The sequence below is a fragment of the Zootoca vivipara genome, chromosome 6 (assembly GCF_963506605.1).
Source record: "Zootoca vivipara chromosome 6, rZooViv1.1, whole genome shotgun sequence".
Classification (NCBI taxonomy): Eukaryota; Metazoa; Chordata; class Lepidosauria; order Squamata; family Lacertidae; genus Zootoca; species Zootoca vivipara.
In genome coordinates, this window is record NC_083281.1 from 68,395,907 (window position 1) to 68,413,977 (window position 18,071).

The window sequence follows — 18,071 nt, forward strand, 5'->3', positions numbered from 1 at the left end:
TGATCTTTGCTTCTTCCAGTACACTGATATAAGTTCACCTGTCTTCCCAAGTGATACCGGTACATATGTAAAAAATTTCGGAGACACCATTGATGGCATCTTTTGAGGAGTTGGAGATGGCGTTTATAAGTGGTCCATGTTTCACAAGCATATGGTAAGGGTGGCAGTACAATAGCTTTGTAAAGAAGCATTTTGGTTTCCCTGCTATTCCGGTCCTCAAACACTCTGCACTTCAATCGGGAGAAAGCCACACTCGCAGAGCTCAGGCGATGCTGGATTTCGGCATCAATGTTGGCTCTTGTAGCCTTTAACCCGCCCCTGCCCAGAACTACAATTCCCAGCATTCCCTAAGGGGGGAGGGCGGCAGTGGCGACAACTAATGTTCGGTTCAAACACCTAAGAACCCCGATCCCTTCAGTCTAGCTCCACTCCGGTGTTTCCCTCCCTTCTCCCCTTCACTTCCTGGTGTTCCGCGCGGAGGAGAAAGCAGGGGCGGGGCGCTCCTTCTCCGCGCAGTGCGTTTTCCTCCTCCTCCCCGCCCACCAACCCGCTCCCTCTGGCTCCCCTGTCATCCGGGTGTGCGGTACGGTGCGGTACGTGCGACGTGACGTGACGACGTTGCGCGTGCGTGGCGGAGGGCCTTCCCCCTTCTTCCACTCACCCGCTCTCTCTCGCGCTCTCTCTCTCCTCTTTTCCCCCCTCCCTCCCTTCCTTCTTTCCCTCATACACACACACGCGGGCGCGCGCACGGCCTCCTCCTCCCGGCCTTTCTCCCCGCAACCTACCCGGGAGGCTTCGTCGTCGTCGGCGCCCTTCCCTCCGCCTCCCAGCCGGCCGCCATGGCGAACGTAGCCGACACGAAGCTGTACGACATCCTCGGAGTGCCGCCGGGGGCCTCGGACAACGAGCTCAAGAAGGTCTGCCTGGCCGGGGGGGGGAGGCCGGGGGGCGGGAGCGGTGAGAGGGAGGCCCAGGCGGGAGGGAGGCCGCCGGTGCCGGGCCGGCTTGTGACCGGGGTCATTGGAGACGCCCGGGGTTGGAGCAGGCCTCGCCTGGCTAGGCCTGGCCGGGGGTCGAGCGGTGGGGGGGGGCGGAGGAGGCGGCCTGGATGGGGCCTTCGGGGCCGGTTGCGGGGGGGGGCAGAAGCGCAGGGTCAGGCCCAGGCTTGTTGGGTAGCGGTGAGTGTCCGTGTGTATGAAGGAGGAGGAAGGGAAGGCCGCGGGGGGGGGAGGTGGGATTGAGCTCTCGGCGTGTGCTGGCCCTGGAAGGTGAGAGAAGGCCCTCCTGCCAGGAGGGGGGGCGAGGATGGTGGGCCGTGTTTTTTAGGCATGTCCATATATAATTTGCTTATGGCGCTTGTATCCAACCTATGCACACACACACACAAACACACACCTTCGCGTCCACCTTGCCGGTTAGCGGGGGGTGTTATGTGAAGGAGGAGCAGGAGGAAGGGCCACCGGGTGAGGTGGGAGCGAGTGTTTGTTGTGGTGTTGGCTCTGGAAGGTAAGTAGGCCCTGAAGGAGAAGGTGGATGCTGATGGTGGGCTGCGTTGTATTGGATTGATTGCGTTTATATCCTAGAGCAGGCATCCCCAAACTTCGGCCCTCCAGATGTTTTGGACTACAATTCCCATCTTCCCCGACCACTGGTCCTGTTAGCTAGGGATCATGGGAGTTGTAGGCCAAAGCATCTGGAGGGCCGCAGTTTGGGGATGCCTGTCCTAGAATCACTTATGTTTCTACACCATTGAAATATACATTTGGGTGGGGGACGCTTATGCATCCCCCCCCGCCATCTTACTTGGACGAATTCGTGGATGAGAGAGCTGATCGTGTCTACTAGCCACAATGGCAAAGTGGATGCTTTTGAATACCAGTTGTTGGGCACGGGGAGGGGAGTGCTCTTGTGCTTGGATCCTGCTTGAGGGTTTCACATAATAGGCATCTGGTTGAGCACTATGAGAACAAGATGCTGGACTAGATGGGTTAGACCAGGCACCCCCAAACTCGGCCCTCCAGATGTTTTGGGACTACAACTCCCATCATCCCTAGCTAACAGGACCAGTGGTCAGGGATGATGGGAATTGTAGTCTCAAAACAGCTGGAGGGCTGAGTTTGGGGGTGACTGGGTTAGACCAAGACAAGCTTTTTTTTCTTCTCTCTCTTCCCCCTCCCGTCCATAGTGTTATCTAACCCATAATACTTTACTGGATAGAAAAGTATGTTCAAAAGCAGTAACAAGGCAATAACCCACCCCAGCTTCCCAATAGTTTGTACCTTGGGGATTGTTTTTAGAGTGGCAGTGAGGGAAAGCTGGATGCTGCCCTCCTCCCCATTTTCTTTCCAGTGTGCCACTTCCCTAGATGTGAGTTAAGGCTTGCTTCATGGTTACAATGAGGGGAGGGATATTTTACTGTTAATTCCACTCTTTATCCTCTCCACCCTTTGCAGACTTCATTATTTAATTTGTTGCCTGACCTTCACCCTAAGGTCCCAGGGTGGATTTCAACATTAAAACCTAACATTCTATCCAGAACCACAGCACCCATAGATTTTATATGGCTGATGAGTTATTTTTAGGGTGGCAAGAAGAAAGACCTGGGGATTAGGTCCCCCATTTTTCAAAATTCTGTGTGCCTTGCTTCGTGGTGGCAAGGGTGAGCCAGAGACTGGTCTTCCTTTTCTCTCCCCATCTTCTCTTTGCCGCCTTCTTGCAAACCCCCCCAATAAAAAAACACCTTTTGTGCACTGGAAGTTAAACTTAGGGTAGCAGTAAGGGAAAACAGAGACTATCTCACCAATATTCTTATTCCCTCCCCACAGTTGAGGCTTGCTACATGGTATCAAGAGCTTACTTGTCTTCCCTTTCCTCACAAGTTTGTGCCTTTCTGGATTGGCTATGTGAGAACACGGATGACCTGTCAGTTTCCACACTCCACATCTCACCATTTTTTATTCCCCTTGTCACTCCATCTTCTGTAACCTTGATGGAGTTTCTTATGATGGTGAGGGAAAACTGGAGGTTAGCTCTTTGCCCTTTCATTTTCTACTCTTCTGTCCATTACCAACCCCCAATCCAGGCATGGCCAAACTTGGCCCTCTATCTGTTTTGGGACTACAGCTCCCATCATCCCTAGCTAACAGGACCAGTGGTCAGGGATGGTGGGAATTGTAGTCCCAAAACAGATGGAGGGCCAAGTTTGGCCATGCCTGCCCCAATCCCATGCCTCTTGGGAATTGGTTTAACCTGTAGATCTTGGGGAGGGTAATTAGAATAGTATCCCAACCTATATGCTGAATCTCATTTGGGCACAATCTGTTTCTGTCTACAAAAGCATAGGTTTCATTCTTGGCCTTCATTCCTGTGTAGGTGATCCCTTCTCATGCTGGATGTTCAAAAAGGGGAGTGGGGGTGGAAAGGTCAAAAGTCCCTAATTAAGATAACCCCCTTCATGTTAACCCTTTCAAGATTAATTGCCATTAACTTGTTTTTGTAAGGCACAACCCACTTCTTTTCCTCATCTAGTCTTTGATAGCCCCATCCCACATCAGAGCCTTCAGCTGGTTAATAACCATGTCCTGCCTGTTTGTGACGGAAGGGTGGTGCTACTGGGGAATAGATGCTCTTCATCTGAGTGTGTAATAGCATAATTTGTTTGGGCTGGGTTTTCGTTGTTATGGAAGCAGGTATTTTGGAATAAACATGAGTGATAATACCGTGTTTCTCATATTATAAGACACGTCTTATATTTATTTTTTCCTCAAAAAAAAAACACTATGGCTTATTTTCAAGGGATGTCTTATTTTTTTCCTCCTCATCCTGCCACGGCCGGCATTGCTGCTGCACCTATCACTATGTCTTATTTTCGGGGTATGGCTTATATTCCTTGAATGCTTAAAAATCCTGCTATGGCTTATTTTATGGGGATGTCTTAAAATATGAGAAACAGGGTATGGTTCTGAGGTTAACAGGAAAATAAGTTCCTTCATGTATATTCAGGAAAAACCTATTTATATTCTGTACAGACGTTCCTCCTTTAAAGTGGTGTTTGGTCACTACAGTGATAGGTGATTGCTTACTAAGGGCTGCTGAGATTTAGCAATGTCTTATCCCTTTAAAATGAAAGTTTAGGTGAGTAGCAAAATTAACTATGCCCTGATAATTCCTTTTGACTATGTCCCTTTAAAAATAGAATATATCCAGGAAAACTTCATGGAAGTTACATTGAAACGTGATTTTTGCTTTTGAACCACTTGCATGATCTAAACTTTTCAAAAAATAGGAAGTCAAATTAGGGTGCAATTGTGAATAACTGTGGCCATTTTAATATTTCACAAATAGATGCTTTCTAGGTGAGAAGCAAACATTTATCTGGACTTGCTAGTGGGATTGTGTTGAACTTGCATATATTTTGGAGGAATACATTCCAGAGTCTAGAGAACCTTCTTTTCACAGATGCACATATTGCTTATCACAGCAAGCAGTTTTTGAGCCCTGGGAATATCAAAGGCAGCTAACAGTGTGGCATGGGAAGGCTCCTGTGTGGGAATCAAAATTCCCACTGCTTATTTGTAAGCTTTGGTACATACAGAATGATGGTCTCTGAATTGCAATCATTAGATATAACAGATGGCTGAAGACTCCATTTGACTTTTTAAAGGTTATTCTTTAATTGGTAGATTAGGACCTGGAAGGGGGTTGTGTTCCAGCCTATGTTGGTTTGCAGCAGTAGTACTACCATAATTTTGCTTATTTTTTTTTCTTTTGGAAGGAGCAAACCTTTAACAGTAAAGGTTAAAAATTCAGGATGACTTGAAGTAGAGGGCAGAGCTACATTACTTTTAATGTATAAGAAAATTCTGGTGTAACAACTTGCACATGTAAAGTTTCCGTCCATCTTTGGTCACTAGAGAGAAGAGATTCATTCAGTGAAACAATTGCTAGTTTGTGCCTGTTACAGCTTTGGGTGAAAGATAGGTCCAGGGTCTTTAAATATAAAGTTGTGTCCTGATGAGCAACATTGTAAATCTTAATGCTACTTCATTGCATAGTTTAACAAAATATGTAGAGGAAAGCGTAGTTGTGTCCAGGAATCAGGATACTGTAAAAAAAATTAAAAAGGGAAAAAAAGATGGTCCAAATAGGTACCAATGGTGATGTCATTAATGGAAACAGTTCGGGATGGCTGATATTTCTGACAATGTTTGTAATCCTAGTAGCATCTCATGTTCAATAGTTTGGCACACGGTATTAACTCAGAGCAGTCACTGAAAATACTTTTCAGTCTTGGTCATGTTACAGAATTGCTTCTTAGCAACTATGGCTTTTCTCACTGAAAGTTGATCACTCACACAGATTTTTAGTGAAGCTTCACTATAACCAACTCCAAATTGTTCTCATTGTTGATCTTTGGAGATTTTTGCTGACTTTGAAGAAATAGTAGCATGTCTTGTTGAGAATTAACTTTTTATTTGTGGGCCCTATTTCCTTTCTATGCATATGGACTTTGAGCACATATCAAACCATTAGTAGTGATCTTCTTAAGGGGATTGTTGTAAGGTTAAACACAAACAGTTAAAAAATAAATAAATCGGTTTTTCAAGCACTAGTTGACTTCAGGGGCTTTTGGGGGAGTGGGGAAGGACAAGCTGAACTCAAAATCTGTATTCATTTCCCCACTAACTAGTTATGTTGGTTCCTTTTGCCATTTAGGCATACCGGAAGCTTGCCAAGGAGTACCACCCTGATAAGAATCCAAATGCAGGTGACAAGGTAAGACTTTTTCTGCAGACTGTTGCATTTTAAGATGAACAAGACACAATGCTGGCCAAAATAGCTTGTGAACACATGGTCTGAGAAGAACTGAAAAGAGGAAAATATGCGAAAGTGATCACACTGGTGGAAGAGTAGCCATCGGTGAGGTGTAGGTAGTACTCAGCTTAATAATAATAATAATAATAATAATAATAATAATAATAATAATAATTTTATTATTTATACCCCGCCCATCTGGCTCGGTTTCCCCAGCCACTCTGGGCAGCTTCCAACAGAAAAATAAAATAAAATAATCTATTAAACATTAAAGGCCTCCCTAAACAGGGCTGTCTTCTGATGTCTTCTAAAAATCTGGTAGCTGTTTTTCTCTTTGACATCTGATGGGAGGGCGTTCCACATAACTGGATGAAATGTTGGTTTAAATTCATCCTCGGTGGTGAAGCTTACTGTATATTCCTGCGTATAAGACTACTTTTTAACCCAGGAAAATATTCTCAAAAGTCGGTTGTCTTATACGCCGGGTCGTATTTCTTATACGGCGAGCATATCCCAAACTCTATATTTTAACTGGAAAAGTTGGGGGTTGTCTTATACATCCAGTCATCTTATACGCCGGAATATACGGTACTTAAGAGCCCAGTTCTATCTCATTTTGTTGTGAGAACAAAATGGAACAATATTCATGCGTACTAACCTTGTGTCTTTGGAGAAGCAGTGGGATGTGAATGTTTTAAGATAATCAAAGCTGCCTTCTTGCCATTAGCTGTGCTTTGACACATGACTGCAGAGAGCAGTTTGTTCGAATCAATGTGAGTAATGGAGAAAGTTCATGAATGACACAGATGTGACATGCTTGTATAGTGAATCACTGAGATGCCTGAGAGCAAAGCACAGAAGGATGGATCAGCTGTGCAGAGCAGGATATACCTGGTCCTTCTCAGAAGCAAAGAGAGGCCTGTTCTTTGAAGATAGGTCAGTAAAGGAATGCAGGAGAGTTGGATGCCCAGAGTCAGCTCACCTGCCTGTTGACAGAGTCCAGACTGGACTGGCATTTTGCATATACCGTATATTCTGGTGTATAAGATGGCTTTTGAACCCAGGAAAATCTTTTCAAAAGTTGGGGGGCCATCTTATATGCCGGGTACAAGAATCTGTGGGCGCTGCATACGGTGGGGGGAGCTCAAAAACGGTCACGGCCGCATCCCCGCTCTCCTCTCTATGGCTTTTCCCTTTTTGCTGGCTCTCCCGGCCTCAATTCTCTGCCTCTCTATGACTTCTTTTCCCCTCGATTCTCTGCCTCTCTCTCTCTCCTCTCTATGGCTTCTTTCCCCCTCGCTTCTCTGCCTCTCCCTCCTCTCCTCTCTATGGCTTCTTTCCCCCTCGATTCTCTGCGTCTCTCTGTCTCTGTCTGTCTGTCTCTCTCTCATTCCTTTCCCCCTCAATTTTCTGCCTCTCCCTCCTCTCTATGGCTTCTTTCCCCCTCGATTCTCTGCGTCTCTCTCTCTCTCTCTCTCTCTCTCTCTCTCTCTCTCTCTCTCTCTCGTTTCTTTTCCCCTCAATTTTCTGCCTCTGCCTCCTCTCTCTGGTTTCTTTCCCCCTCGCTTCTCTGCCTCTCCCTCCTCTCCTCTCTATGGCTTCTTTCCCCCTCGATTCTCTGCCCCCCCCTCTGGTTTCTTTTCCCCTCAGTTTTCTGCCTCTCCCTCCTCTCTCTGGCTTCTTTTCCCCTAGATTCTCTGCCTCTCTCTCTATCTCTCCTCTCTCCTCGCTATGGCTTCTTTTCCCCTCTTAATAACTAAAAAAACCCCAAAATCCACCATTTCCCTTGCTGCAGACTTGAGTGCTGGAGAAGACAGCCTCCCCTCCCTGGCGATTATATCCCAAACTCTATATTTTAACTTGAAAATTAGGGGGTCGTCTTATACGCCCAGTCGCCTTATACGCTGGAATATACGGTATCTGCTTATAAAACAGTAATTGTAATGAAGTAGAAGCGTATCTGCTGAAACACTTTCCTTTCCTATTGTACATATATTGCCAAACATGCAAATAATAGGCATTTCATTTACATTTACCTCCTTAGTTCAAAGAAATAAGCTTTGCCTATGAAGTTCTCTCAAATCCCGAGAAACGCGAATTGTATGACCGGTATGGAGAACAAGGCCTCCGAGAAGGTAGTGGTGGAGGTGGAGGAATGGACGACATTTTCTCCCACATATTTGGTGGGGGACTGTTCAGTTTCATGGGTAATCAGAGTAGAAGTCGCAACGGAAGAAGAAGAGGTGAAGATATGATGCATCCACTCAAGTAAGTACCTGGCTTATTGTCTCTGGGGGAAGTTCCTGTCCTGAATGCATAACTGCTCTATTGGTGGGCTGAAGTTCTCATAACAAACTGAAGGACTTTCAAGTACACATGATTTAAAGTTATCTGAAGCTACCTGATACCAAAATAGCCTTGGCGATCCAGCATTTATTTGTTTTGTTTTTTTAAGTCTACCCTGCCTTATTTTCCAAGGAAACTTAAGACAATTAAATAATAATACAGTACTGTATACACAGCATTCCATACCAAACCCAACAAAACAAATCCAGTTATTAAAATATACACAACTTAAGCCAGCACAACATTTAAAACTGTCTTTAAAAGCCATGTTGTCACCAGGCACCTGGAAGGATGCAGTGATGGGTCTGGTGCATCTCACCTGGCAAGCAACTTTCGTAGAATGGCACCACAGCAGAAAATCCCTTCACTTTTTAAAGGCTGAAACCTTACCTGCAGAGTTTGTGTAACACCTGACTCAACGCAAATGATTAGTATGACCCCTTCCATTGTGAGTGTAGGTGGGACGAGATCTCCATAGGGCCCAATGTTGTCCCTTTTGGTATACCTCCATTGCCACATCCAACTTTTACAAGAGATTACAGTAATGTTCTTCGTGCTTCTCCATGGAGCCTTCTCTCTCTCTCATCAGATGGGTTTTTAAAAAAATTCAGATAGGGTTTTTAAAAAACGCTAGAGAAAAAAATTCTGGGTTTAGCCTTGAACACAAAAAAATAATCCAGCATTGTAATAGATCAGGCATCCCCAAACTGCGGCCCTCCAGATGTTTTGGCCTAGGGATCCCATGATCCCTAGCTAACAGGACCAGTGGTCAAGGATGATGGGAATTGTAGTCCAAAACATCTGGAGGGTCGAAGTTTGGATATGCCTGTAATAGATAGTCCCAAGGAACTGGTGCCTGGTTATGTCTTGGTTTGTTTCTGCCAAGGCAAGTTACTAAAGAAATAAGGCCAAGCCACTAAATCATCAGTGAATGGAATATTAAAGCCTCGCCCATGCTTTAGGTAACTTGATACATTTACAAGATGGGTTGTACTGATCATTGCAGCAAAACCACTTATAGATCACTGTAAACCTGAGGCTATCGTTCTACCAAGTCAATGTAATTAAAAACATTGAAGTTGTTCAGCATCCCTTACAATGAAAAACAGACAAGTTGGAACAGCAGACTGTTCCCAGCAGATCAAGTGAGAAAGCAAGCCTTCACAAGAATAGGTAGAGTGAGGAAGGTATTCTGAAATTCTAGTTTAACGCAGCAGGTGGCCTAGGCAGGCAGTGATGGGTACAGAATTGAATAACCCGAAATTTATTTTTTAAAGAACAAAAAAAACACTACCCTTTATAGCTAGTAAGATGCCTAGTGTATTTATCTTAGAGTGGTGCTGAGTCGGATTTTATTGGCAGGAGGAGAGCTTAATGTTCTGCATAGCTCCTTTAACTAGGCCTTGATTGGGTGCCAAGTGGAGAAAGGCAGCATATAAAATTGAAGCAATAAAAAGCAGAAGCAGAATTAATGGTGCAAAATTAAGAAAATGCCAATTTGCTTCCATTAATTATGCAAGTTGCAAAATTCAGATTACATTGGTGCAGAAATGGTTTGTTTATTTGATAAGTGAGGAGTATACACAAGCCTGAGCAGGAGCTAGCCAAGTGTTGCTTCTACTTTAGAATGCTGCATTCTGACAGAGGAAATGTACTAGAAGAATTGTAGCATACAGTTGTTATTCCATGAATGTGTCTCAAGTCAAAACAAAATCCTTAATTTCACCTGAGGTGGGTTGGGAGTTAACCAGGAAGAGCCTTTTCAGTGCCAGTGATCCATTTGTGGAATTTTCTCAAATTTACGAGTTGCCCCATTAACAGAGTTATAGGGGGATGATCATTGTTGGATTTTTGTTTGTTTTGCTTTTAACTTGAATACCAACATCTTGTCATGTGAAACAGTCATGTCTTAGCAGATAACATAATTTCATCCATAGTCATGTTAAAGAGCACCACGAAACATCCTCATTGAGCTTAAACCACAGTGAAATGCAGAGATTAGAATATTAATGTAAATAATTTTAAATGATGTTAAAAACCCTTGGGGGGAGGGAATACTTGACTGGTACGAAAAATATATTAAAGAAGGGTCCTTCCCAGGCAGGCCCAAATAGTGCTAACATTGTTATCCTTTCAGTGCCAACAAAATATATTTTTGTATCCCCAGCCTTCTAAATGTGTTTTGATGTCTGTTTTTTTTCCAATATGTTATGTATTTTATATTGGGTTTGGTTTTTTTTTAATCTCCCTGGAAGCTGAAGGGTCATATACAGATCTTTCAAACAAATAATGTGTGAAATCTTCCATTAAAATGTCTCCTTCTGGAATTCAGTGAGAGTATCTCTGTTTTAGGCTAATTGCTCCACAGGCTCATGTATGTTGAGTTCATTGGAAGGAAGGTAGGGTATGCATGGTGTAGTAATGATGCATTGCTATGCTATGGGATATGGAGACTTTGGTGCACATGTGAAATCCTAGTAAGAGAATGTAGAGCTACCATATAATGGCAAGAAGTTGATGGGGATAATTTTTCTACAATGCAGCTCATCCAGCTCTTGGTCTGGTATAAAACCAATAGTGCTAACATTTTTTACCAGTGTATATTCAGTGTCTGGAATAAGTTTTTGCCACTTTGTGTAACCTTTCAACTGTTTGTGCCTGCAAGTGTGTTAAAACAAAATGTGTTCAGTCTTCTGCTGATACTTGAACCAAAACCTAAAGCAAAATCCCTTTCCCTTACTCAGAGTTTCTTTAGAAGATCTTTATAATGGAAAGACTACCAAACTACAACTTAGCAAGAATGTCCTTTGTAGTTCATGTAACGGGTGAGTTGTTCTTTTTGTTTGTTTGTTTGTTAGTTTGTTTGTTTGTTTACATTCATCTGTCTTCAAAAGATTAATGATTTGATCCTTGAAAAATTGAGGAAAGATTTAAAAATGAAAATTAAATACGGTATAAATAATTTTTTGTTTAGACAAGTCTATCCAGATATGTAGAATGTTTACATGAGTTCTAATCTGGTTTTAGCTTATCACTGATTTTAATTGTTATTTTAATTTTTTTTTAAATAGCTGTTTTTACTGATAATCGTATTGGTTTCTTTTTGTAAATTGCTTGGGGTTTTTCTGCAGTCTGTTGGTATATAATTTAAATTGCTGGAATCTAATAACTGCTAACAAAAAAGTCCATGTCCACCTAAGGTTCAGTTGTTTGTGGGGTTACATCATTCAGCTTTGCAACAAGATGCCCTTGTGTGTGTGTTGATTACATGCTGCTCTTCCTCGCTAAGTGTTTATACGGTTTTTCAAGTGAGCTGCTATCCAAAGCATTAAGACCTGCATTTCCTAAGCTTTAAGACTTGCTACAGGATCAGATGTCCCCAGGCTCCAAAGATGTAAAGCTACGTTTCCCTTTTGTGTTTATATTAATATGAAACCAACATATTTTTTATCTAGCCAAGGGGGTAAATCTGGAGCAGTTCAGAAGTGCGCGGCTTGCCGAGGCAGAGGTGTGCGTATCATGATCAGGCAGCTGGCTCCTGGGATGGTTCAGCAGATGCAGTCTGTCTGCTCCGACTGCAATGGAGAAGGTAAGCCAATCAATTTACCACAAGCATCTGATCTCAAGAAAAGTCCCTTAAGTTTCAATACATTATGAGAGCTAAAACTAGGGTGCAAGTTAGCAAGATGAATTGTTTAGACATATTGGCAACATGGTTTGCCCTTTGCCTTGCTTTCATTGGTGAGGTTTGACAATGCAGTGGGAATATAGAACTCTTAAGGATGATACACATCCAACTAGCCATCTACTAGATGCATCAGTGGCAATTGCATTATGACACCTTGGGCCTAACTCCTACATTGCAGGAGTGGTGCAATGGTTGTTCCAGTAATGTAGGAGTATAGAAAGCATATGCAAGAAATGACATGGAAGGAACTGGTCTACATTCCTCATAACCTGATCAGCATGGTCATAGGTGACCAGCAGCTCAGCTGTTCCTGAATAGTTGTGAGTTGGCTCCTCCTGTGGTGAGGTCAGGTATCTTAGCCTTAGCCTGTCTTCCTGCTTTAAATGACACACATTTGAATGGGGAAGTTCCTGACCTGGTTTTAGTGAACCACATTGAGACACCAGCAGCGCTTGTAGGTATGTGTGCCTTGCATCGTAGTAAAGAAGCAAACTATGGAGCAGGAATAAGGAACCATTTTATTGGAGTGGGGGGGAGAGATATTATTGTAGATTGCTTTCTGTCAAAAACCCAAAGGGGTTTCCATAATCATAACAAAATGATACCAGTGAAATACATTTTAAACTTACAGGAATAAAATAAGCATCAATACGATTGAGACCAGGGCTAACGGTAATTGAAGCATGGCCTCCAAAAGTTTGTGAAAACACGGGGGACGTCAACATGCAACAGAATCCCATCAGCGCAGAGGGATTCAAAGGGCAACATTCTCATTTGGGCAACCTTCCAGGGGCCGTGTGTGAGTGACATGGTGGCCAGGGGCAAAAAAATGGGTGTGGCAACAGATGTGACCCCTGTCTTTGTACAGGGGGTTGCATTCTGACTAAGGATGTTCACACACACTTTCACACACACCATGCAGGCAAGCCAGAGGCATTATCACAGTTGGGCACATTCCAGCCAGGCAGAGGCACTCCGGGAGGGTGCAGAATAGGACCGTGGAGAAGTATGGTCTGGGGAAAGTCGCATGGGCCAGATTAAAAGGCCTGGAGGGCTGTGTTTGTCCCGCATGCCAGATGTCCTCAACCCCTTGAAACTGGGCCATAACTGGCTGGCTCTCTCTTTTCTAGGGGAAGTAATTAATGAAAAAGATCGCTGTAAAAAATGTGAAGGGAAGAAGGTGATCAAAGAAGTGAAGATCCTTGAAGTCCATGTAGATAAAGGCATGAAGCACGGGCAGAGAATCACCTTTACTGGAGAGGCCGATCAAGCCCCCGGAGTGGAGCCAGGTGACATCGTTCTCCTGCTTCAGGAAAAGGAGAATGAGGTAACTTGCTTCCTGAAATGCAAAGCTGTCTTTTTATTGCAGACCTTTGGAGCCTTTTGAATACTGAGGCTTGCGGCAGTTTATGGAGTGGTGGTGTAGTGGTGCTCCATTAAATGCATGGGTGATAATGGAGTTGAACTAGATAGCCATGAGCAAAAGGAAAATTGATGCTGGTGCTGTTCTGCCTGTGCTTGTGCAAGAGTGTGAGCAGTTCTTGTGTTTCGGCTTCTCAGGAGATATCGCAGCAACTCTTGCAAGAGCAGATCATCACCCCGAGAGTTAGAATCACCTTTTGCACTTGGTGTCTTGCCATATCGTGTAAAAACATACCTCCCATGGGCAGAAGAAACATGTATGCAGAAGGGCACTTTTTTGGATCTAACCCAGGGGTGGGGAACCTCCAGATTCTGACCTTCCATATATTGTTGTATTCTGTCAGCCCCAGCCAGCATGCCCAGCAGTCAGGAGGGACACAGGCTTCCCCCAGTTTAACATGTGATAATTTGTGTGAACAAATTTGTTGACAGTAACAGAGAGAAAGATGGGGCTGTGGTGCCCCACTCAGTAGATTCAGCCAAGGGACCATGTGCCGCTTGGCCCCAACTATCAGCAGCCCAGTCTCTGTTCAAGCTGGTCATTTATATGAGCTACTACTGTGTGTGATTGGTCTCTTCTCTCTCCCCTTCTCTTTTTCCCTATGTGTCTAATCTTTTTTAGAAATGTAGGCCTGTGGGCAGGGCCTATCATGTTTTTAAATCTCTGTACGGCATTTGGTACATTCTAGGCACCTAATTGTTACCTAGCAATTAAAATAGGTATGTCTTTGTTGCTTGTTTCCATGCTTTACATATGCGCAACTAGGGAAAGATAATATAGCAAACCTGCTGCTCTTTTAAATACGCATTCTGGAAACCAGAGAAGCTAGCAATGGGCAACTCCTCATAATGGTCAGAGGCCATTTGAGACATGGTTGCTTTTGTTTTCATACCTTTCCCAGTAAAATGTATTGCGGTGAACTCCTTGCTGTTGTGGCCTGAGCCATTCGAAATACAATTGGCTGCTATTCAGAATTAAACAAAAAACAATTGAATGTTCAGAAGTAAAGCCTTTCAGCCCAAAGCTTTGTGTTTTTGCTCAAGTGTCTGGGCTGCATCCAGCTAAGTTGTGTTTTTAAGTATCCCCATTGAAACAAATGAAACTGGTCATAACTAAGTTGACTGAGTTCATTTTAATGAATCTTAAGTCAGATGGCCCCACTGAATTCTGTGAGTTGTCCTAGTCCTGGAGTTGTACCCCCCCCCAAAGTTCTAGTCTCAAAATTCATATATAGGAGTGTAGCCAGATGTAAATGTAAGATACTCCTGTATGTGATACCTTTTGTCTACCTGTGATATTTCAGTGTAACACAAAGCATACACACACTAGGAGTGTGCCCCAGGGAGGCATGCCTGGCACCATCTTTATCTATTTTTAGGTGACGGGCAAAGACTTGTCTTTGTACCCAGGCTTTTGGCCCTGAAATTTGAAGGGTTTCTCGTATTTGTGCCCTCTTTTTCTCCTTTTTTTAGTAGGCCACGATCAGTAAAACATGTGTTTTATTTGTGGTTTTTATTGATTTTGTTACAATAACTGTTTATATTGTGTTTTGGGTCACTTTTGTAAGCAACAAATACAATTAATGTCCTTTTAATCAGACGTCCCGTAAAGTTCAGAAGATTTTATTATTTCAATGAGATGGTGGCTAGGATTGTGACCTTCACCTGCCCTCTGCCTTGTCCAGGAGAAGAAATTGAGGTGGCAAGATGAGGGTGTACAAAATACAATGACATGCTTTCAGGTTTTGTTTTGGTTGGGCACAAGGACAGATTCAGCTCCCATGTCCTCTGAGTATCAATGCATATTCTCCAGCCATCTTCCCTCTGCTCCCCACTGCATCTTAAGCATATGTCCAAAATGCAAGAGTCGTGCACTTTCCAAACTTCTCAAGGGGTCTAGTGAGAAGTTCTTCTAGGAAACTGGCATGGGCTACATTGCAATAACTACACAAGTGACAGTCTGCATTTCTTACAAGGGTTGTGACTAACATGTAGGCTTTACATAAAAAGCTGTGTACCAGCATCTGTTGTGTTGACCCTTGTGCACTTCTGCGTGCCAGTTTTCCTGAGGATTTTGACATTGAACAGGTATCCGGGAACTGAGGAAGTAAAACGACTGAAGGGAACTAAAGCACACCTTACCACTGAACTTGAAATACCATGGAGAGGGTTGCTTTTGTTTTTTTTGTTATGGTAGCCCATCTGCTCATGCATTTGCCGCTAAACTTCTTTCCCTCCTTTTTCCAAGGTGTTCCAAAGAGATGGGAATGACTTGCACATGACGCACAAAATAGGACTTGTTGAAGCACTGTGTGGCTTTCAGTTCACATTTAAGCACCTTGACGGACGTCAAATTGTGGTGAAATACCCTCCCGGAAAAGTAATTGAACCAGGTAAAAAAACCTCATAGGGATGCGGGTGGCGCTGTGGTCTAAACCACAGAGCCTAGGGCTTGCCGATTGGAAGCTTGGCGGTTCGAATCCCCACAACAGGGTGAGCTCCCGTTGCTTGGTCCCAGCTCCTGCCAACCTAGCAGTTCGAAAGCATGTCAAAGAGCAAGTAGATAAATGGGTACCGCTCCGGCGGGAAGGTAAACGGCGTTTCTGTGCGCTGCTCTGGTTTCGCCAGAAGCGGCTTAGTCATGCTGGCCACATGACCCAGAAAAACTGTCTGCGGACAAATGCCGGCTCCCTCGGCCAGTAAAGCGAGATGAGCGCCGCAACCCCAGAGTCGTTCGCGGCTGGACTTAACTGTCACGGGTCCCTTTACATTTACATTTATAAAACCTCATGGGCTTTTGGAGCTGTTTGGAAGCCTGTTACCCTGCATTTTGCCTGTTTAATGCATTTGATTTTACACAGAGGGGAAAACTACAGGCTGCCTCTTAACAATTGCCTTTGTCCATTCCTGCAGGCTGTGTCCGTGTTGTTCGGGGAGAAGGAATGCCACAGTACCGCAATCCCTTTGAAAAGGGAGATCTTTATATAAAGTTTGATGTGCATTTTCCTGAAAACAACTGGATTAGCCCAGAAAAGCTTACAGTGAGTACCCCAGGATGTATCTCTAAATGCTCACCTCTTTTGCACACCAGCTGCAGAATATGTGGAAGTTGCACATCACCATAACATCTGATCAGTATAGGAAACAGTTTTATCCAGCTGTGTTCCTCTGCTTGGAGTAGACTCACTGGAGGTGAAATTGACTTATCTCCGTTAATTTCACTGGGCCTACTCTTGAGTAGGTCCAACATTGGCTGCTAGATTAGATGACACACCTGGTCTGATTCTACCATCATAGATGTGGTCTGATTCTACCATCATAGATTTAAGGATGGTGATTAAAAACACAAGCTCTTACACTGTGCTCTTTTCCCAGTACAATTGTTTATGTAAAAAGCCCAGATTATTTGTATATAAGTGGAGAAAAGGGTACTGACCAAGCCATGGCTTGAAATAAAACATAAAACCAAAACAATAAAAAATAAAATAAAAGCAGACATCAGTTAACCATTGTAGAAGGATTTCTTCTTAATTTTCTGCATAGGCCTGGTGGAATAGGAAAGCTTTCAGCAGGTGTTCAAAAGTTGGTGCAGAAGGCGCCTGCTGGAACTTGTGTTCCTGCGAGTACTACATTTTTGCATCACTCTTCCTCCAATACTTTCTTTTTAGGAACTTGAAGATCTTCTGCCTGCCAGACCAGAAATCTCCAACATAATTAGTGATGCAGAGGAGGTAGAACTTCAAGAATTTGATACCACTCGTGGTTCAGGTGGCGGCCAGAGGCGTGAAGCTTACAACGATAGTTCTGATGACGAAAGCGGCCATCATGGACCTGGGGTGCAGTGTGCCCACCAGTAAAAGTTTTGTCTGGGGGTGGGGGAGGGGGGAAGTTACACATGGATTTTTCTTTTCAAATTTTGCCTGACTTGTTTCCAGCAATCCAGTTGGATTGTGTGAGCAATCCACACGAACCCGATGGACATCTGTTGCTATATGTGTAACTTTTAAATTGGTCCATAGTATCTACAGAGTGTATAATTTAAACTAACCACACAAAAAAGCTTTTTTTCTACTGTTATGTAGCAGAATAAAGGCACTTGAAAGGAAGATGAGATTCTCTCCTTTTCACCTGGGTTAAGTTTCAGTCCTTGTACTTGTGCTTGATTTTTACCAGTTTTTGTGTAGATTTTAAGTTCTATATTTTAAAAATTCAAATTCTACATTGTAAAGTTTTTGTGTAAAACTTTGTCCCGAGGCTTGGTATTTGGCTGCACCTGCATAAGCTGCTACAATAGAATAAAGAATTTCATAGCCTGTATCTATCACTTTAGATGCATGGTAAGTTATTGGACTTGGCACACACTGGGGTTAGAACTGATGGGGAACCATGGCAGAGAGAGAGAGAGAGACAGAGAAATTAGAAGTGGTTGTCAAAGTTTTTTTACCATCTTGTGAAAGGTTTCTGAAACTAAATAAAAGCCGTTGGTGTATGATGATACTTCTTGTAACCTTTTTATTTCCAACTCCAGTATTAACCTCTTAAACTGAAGGCTCAAAATGGGTGGTTTTCCCTGCCAGCAATGACCCCTTGAGCTAGGTCTTGTCTGATCTCGCGCTCCCCCCCCCCCCCAAAAAAAAACCATTAGTCAAATACTAGCCACAATTTAAAGTATGTTAGTTTCCAATGGAGTTTAACATGGCTATTTGTTTAGCCACTTCTGACTAGGGTTGCCAGACTCAATAGAGGACAGGACTTCTGTGCCTTTAATTGCCCTGCTCTCTTTTGAGTCTGGAAACCTTAA

The 18,071-nt window shown here is 43.7% G+C and overlaps 1 protein-coding gene across 1 annotated transcript; it reads left to right on the forward strand.

Annotated features, from left to right (window-relative positions):
• Positions 1-629: 629 nt before the first annotated feature.
• Positions 630-17,767, forward strand: DNAJA2 (DnaJ heat shock protein family (Hsp40) member A2). The gene is made up of 9 exons (XM_035119546.2): positions 630-917; positions 5,716-5,775; positions 7,859-8,082; positions 10,905-10,985; positions 11,616-11,749; positions 12,979-13,175; positions 15,519-15,663; positions 16,184-16,311; positions 16,939-17,767. Exons 1-9 carry the CDS (start codon positions 840-842, stop codon positions 17,125-17,127), a joined length of 1,236 nt encoding a protein of 411 aa, XP_034975437.1. The 5' UTR covers positions 630-839; the 3' UTR covers positions 17,128-17,767.
• The last annotated feature ends 304 nt before the right edge of the window (positions 17,768-18,071 follow it).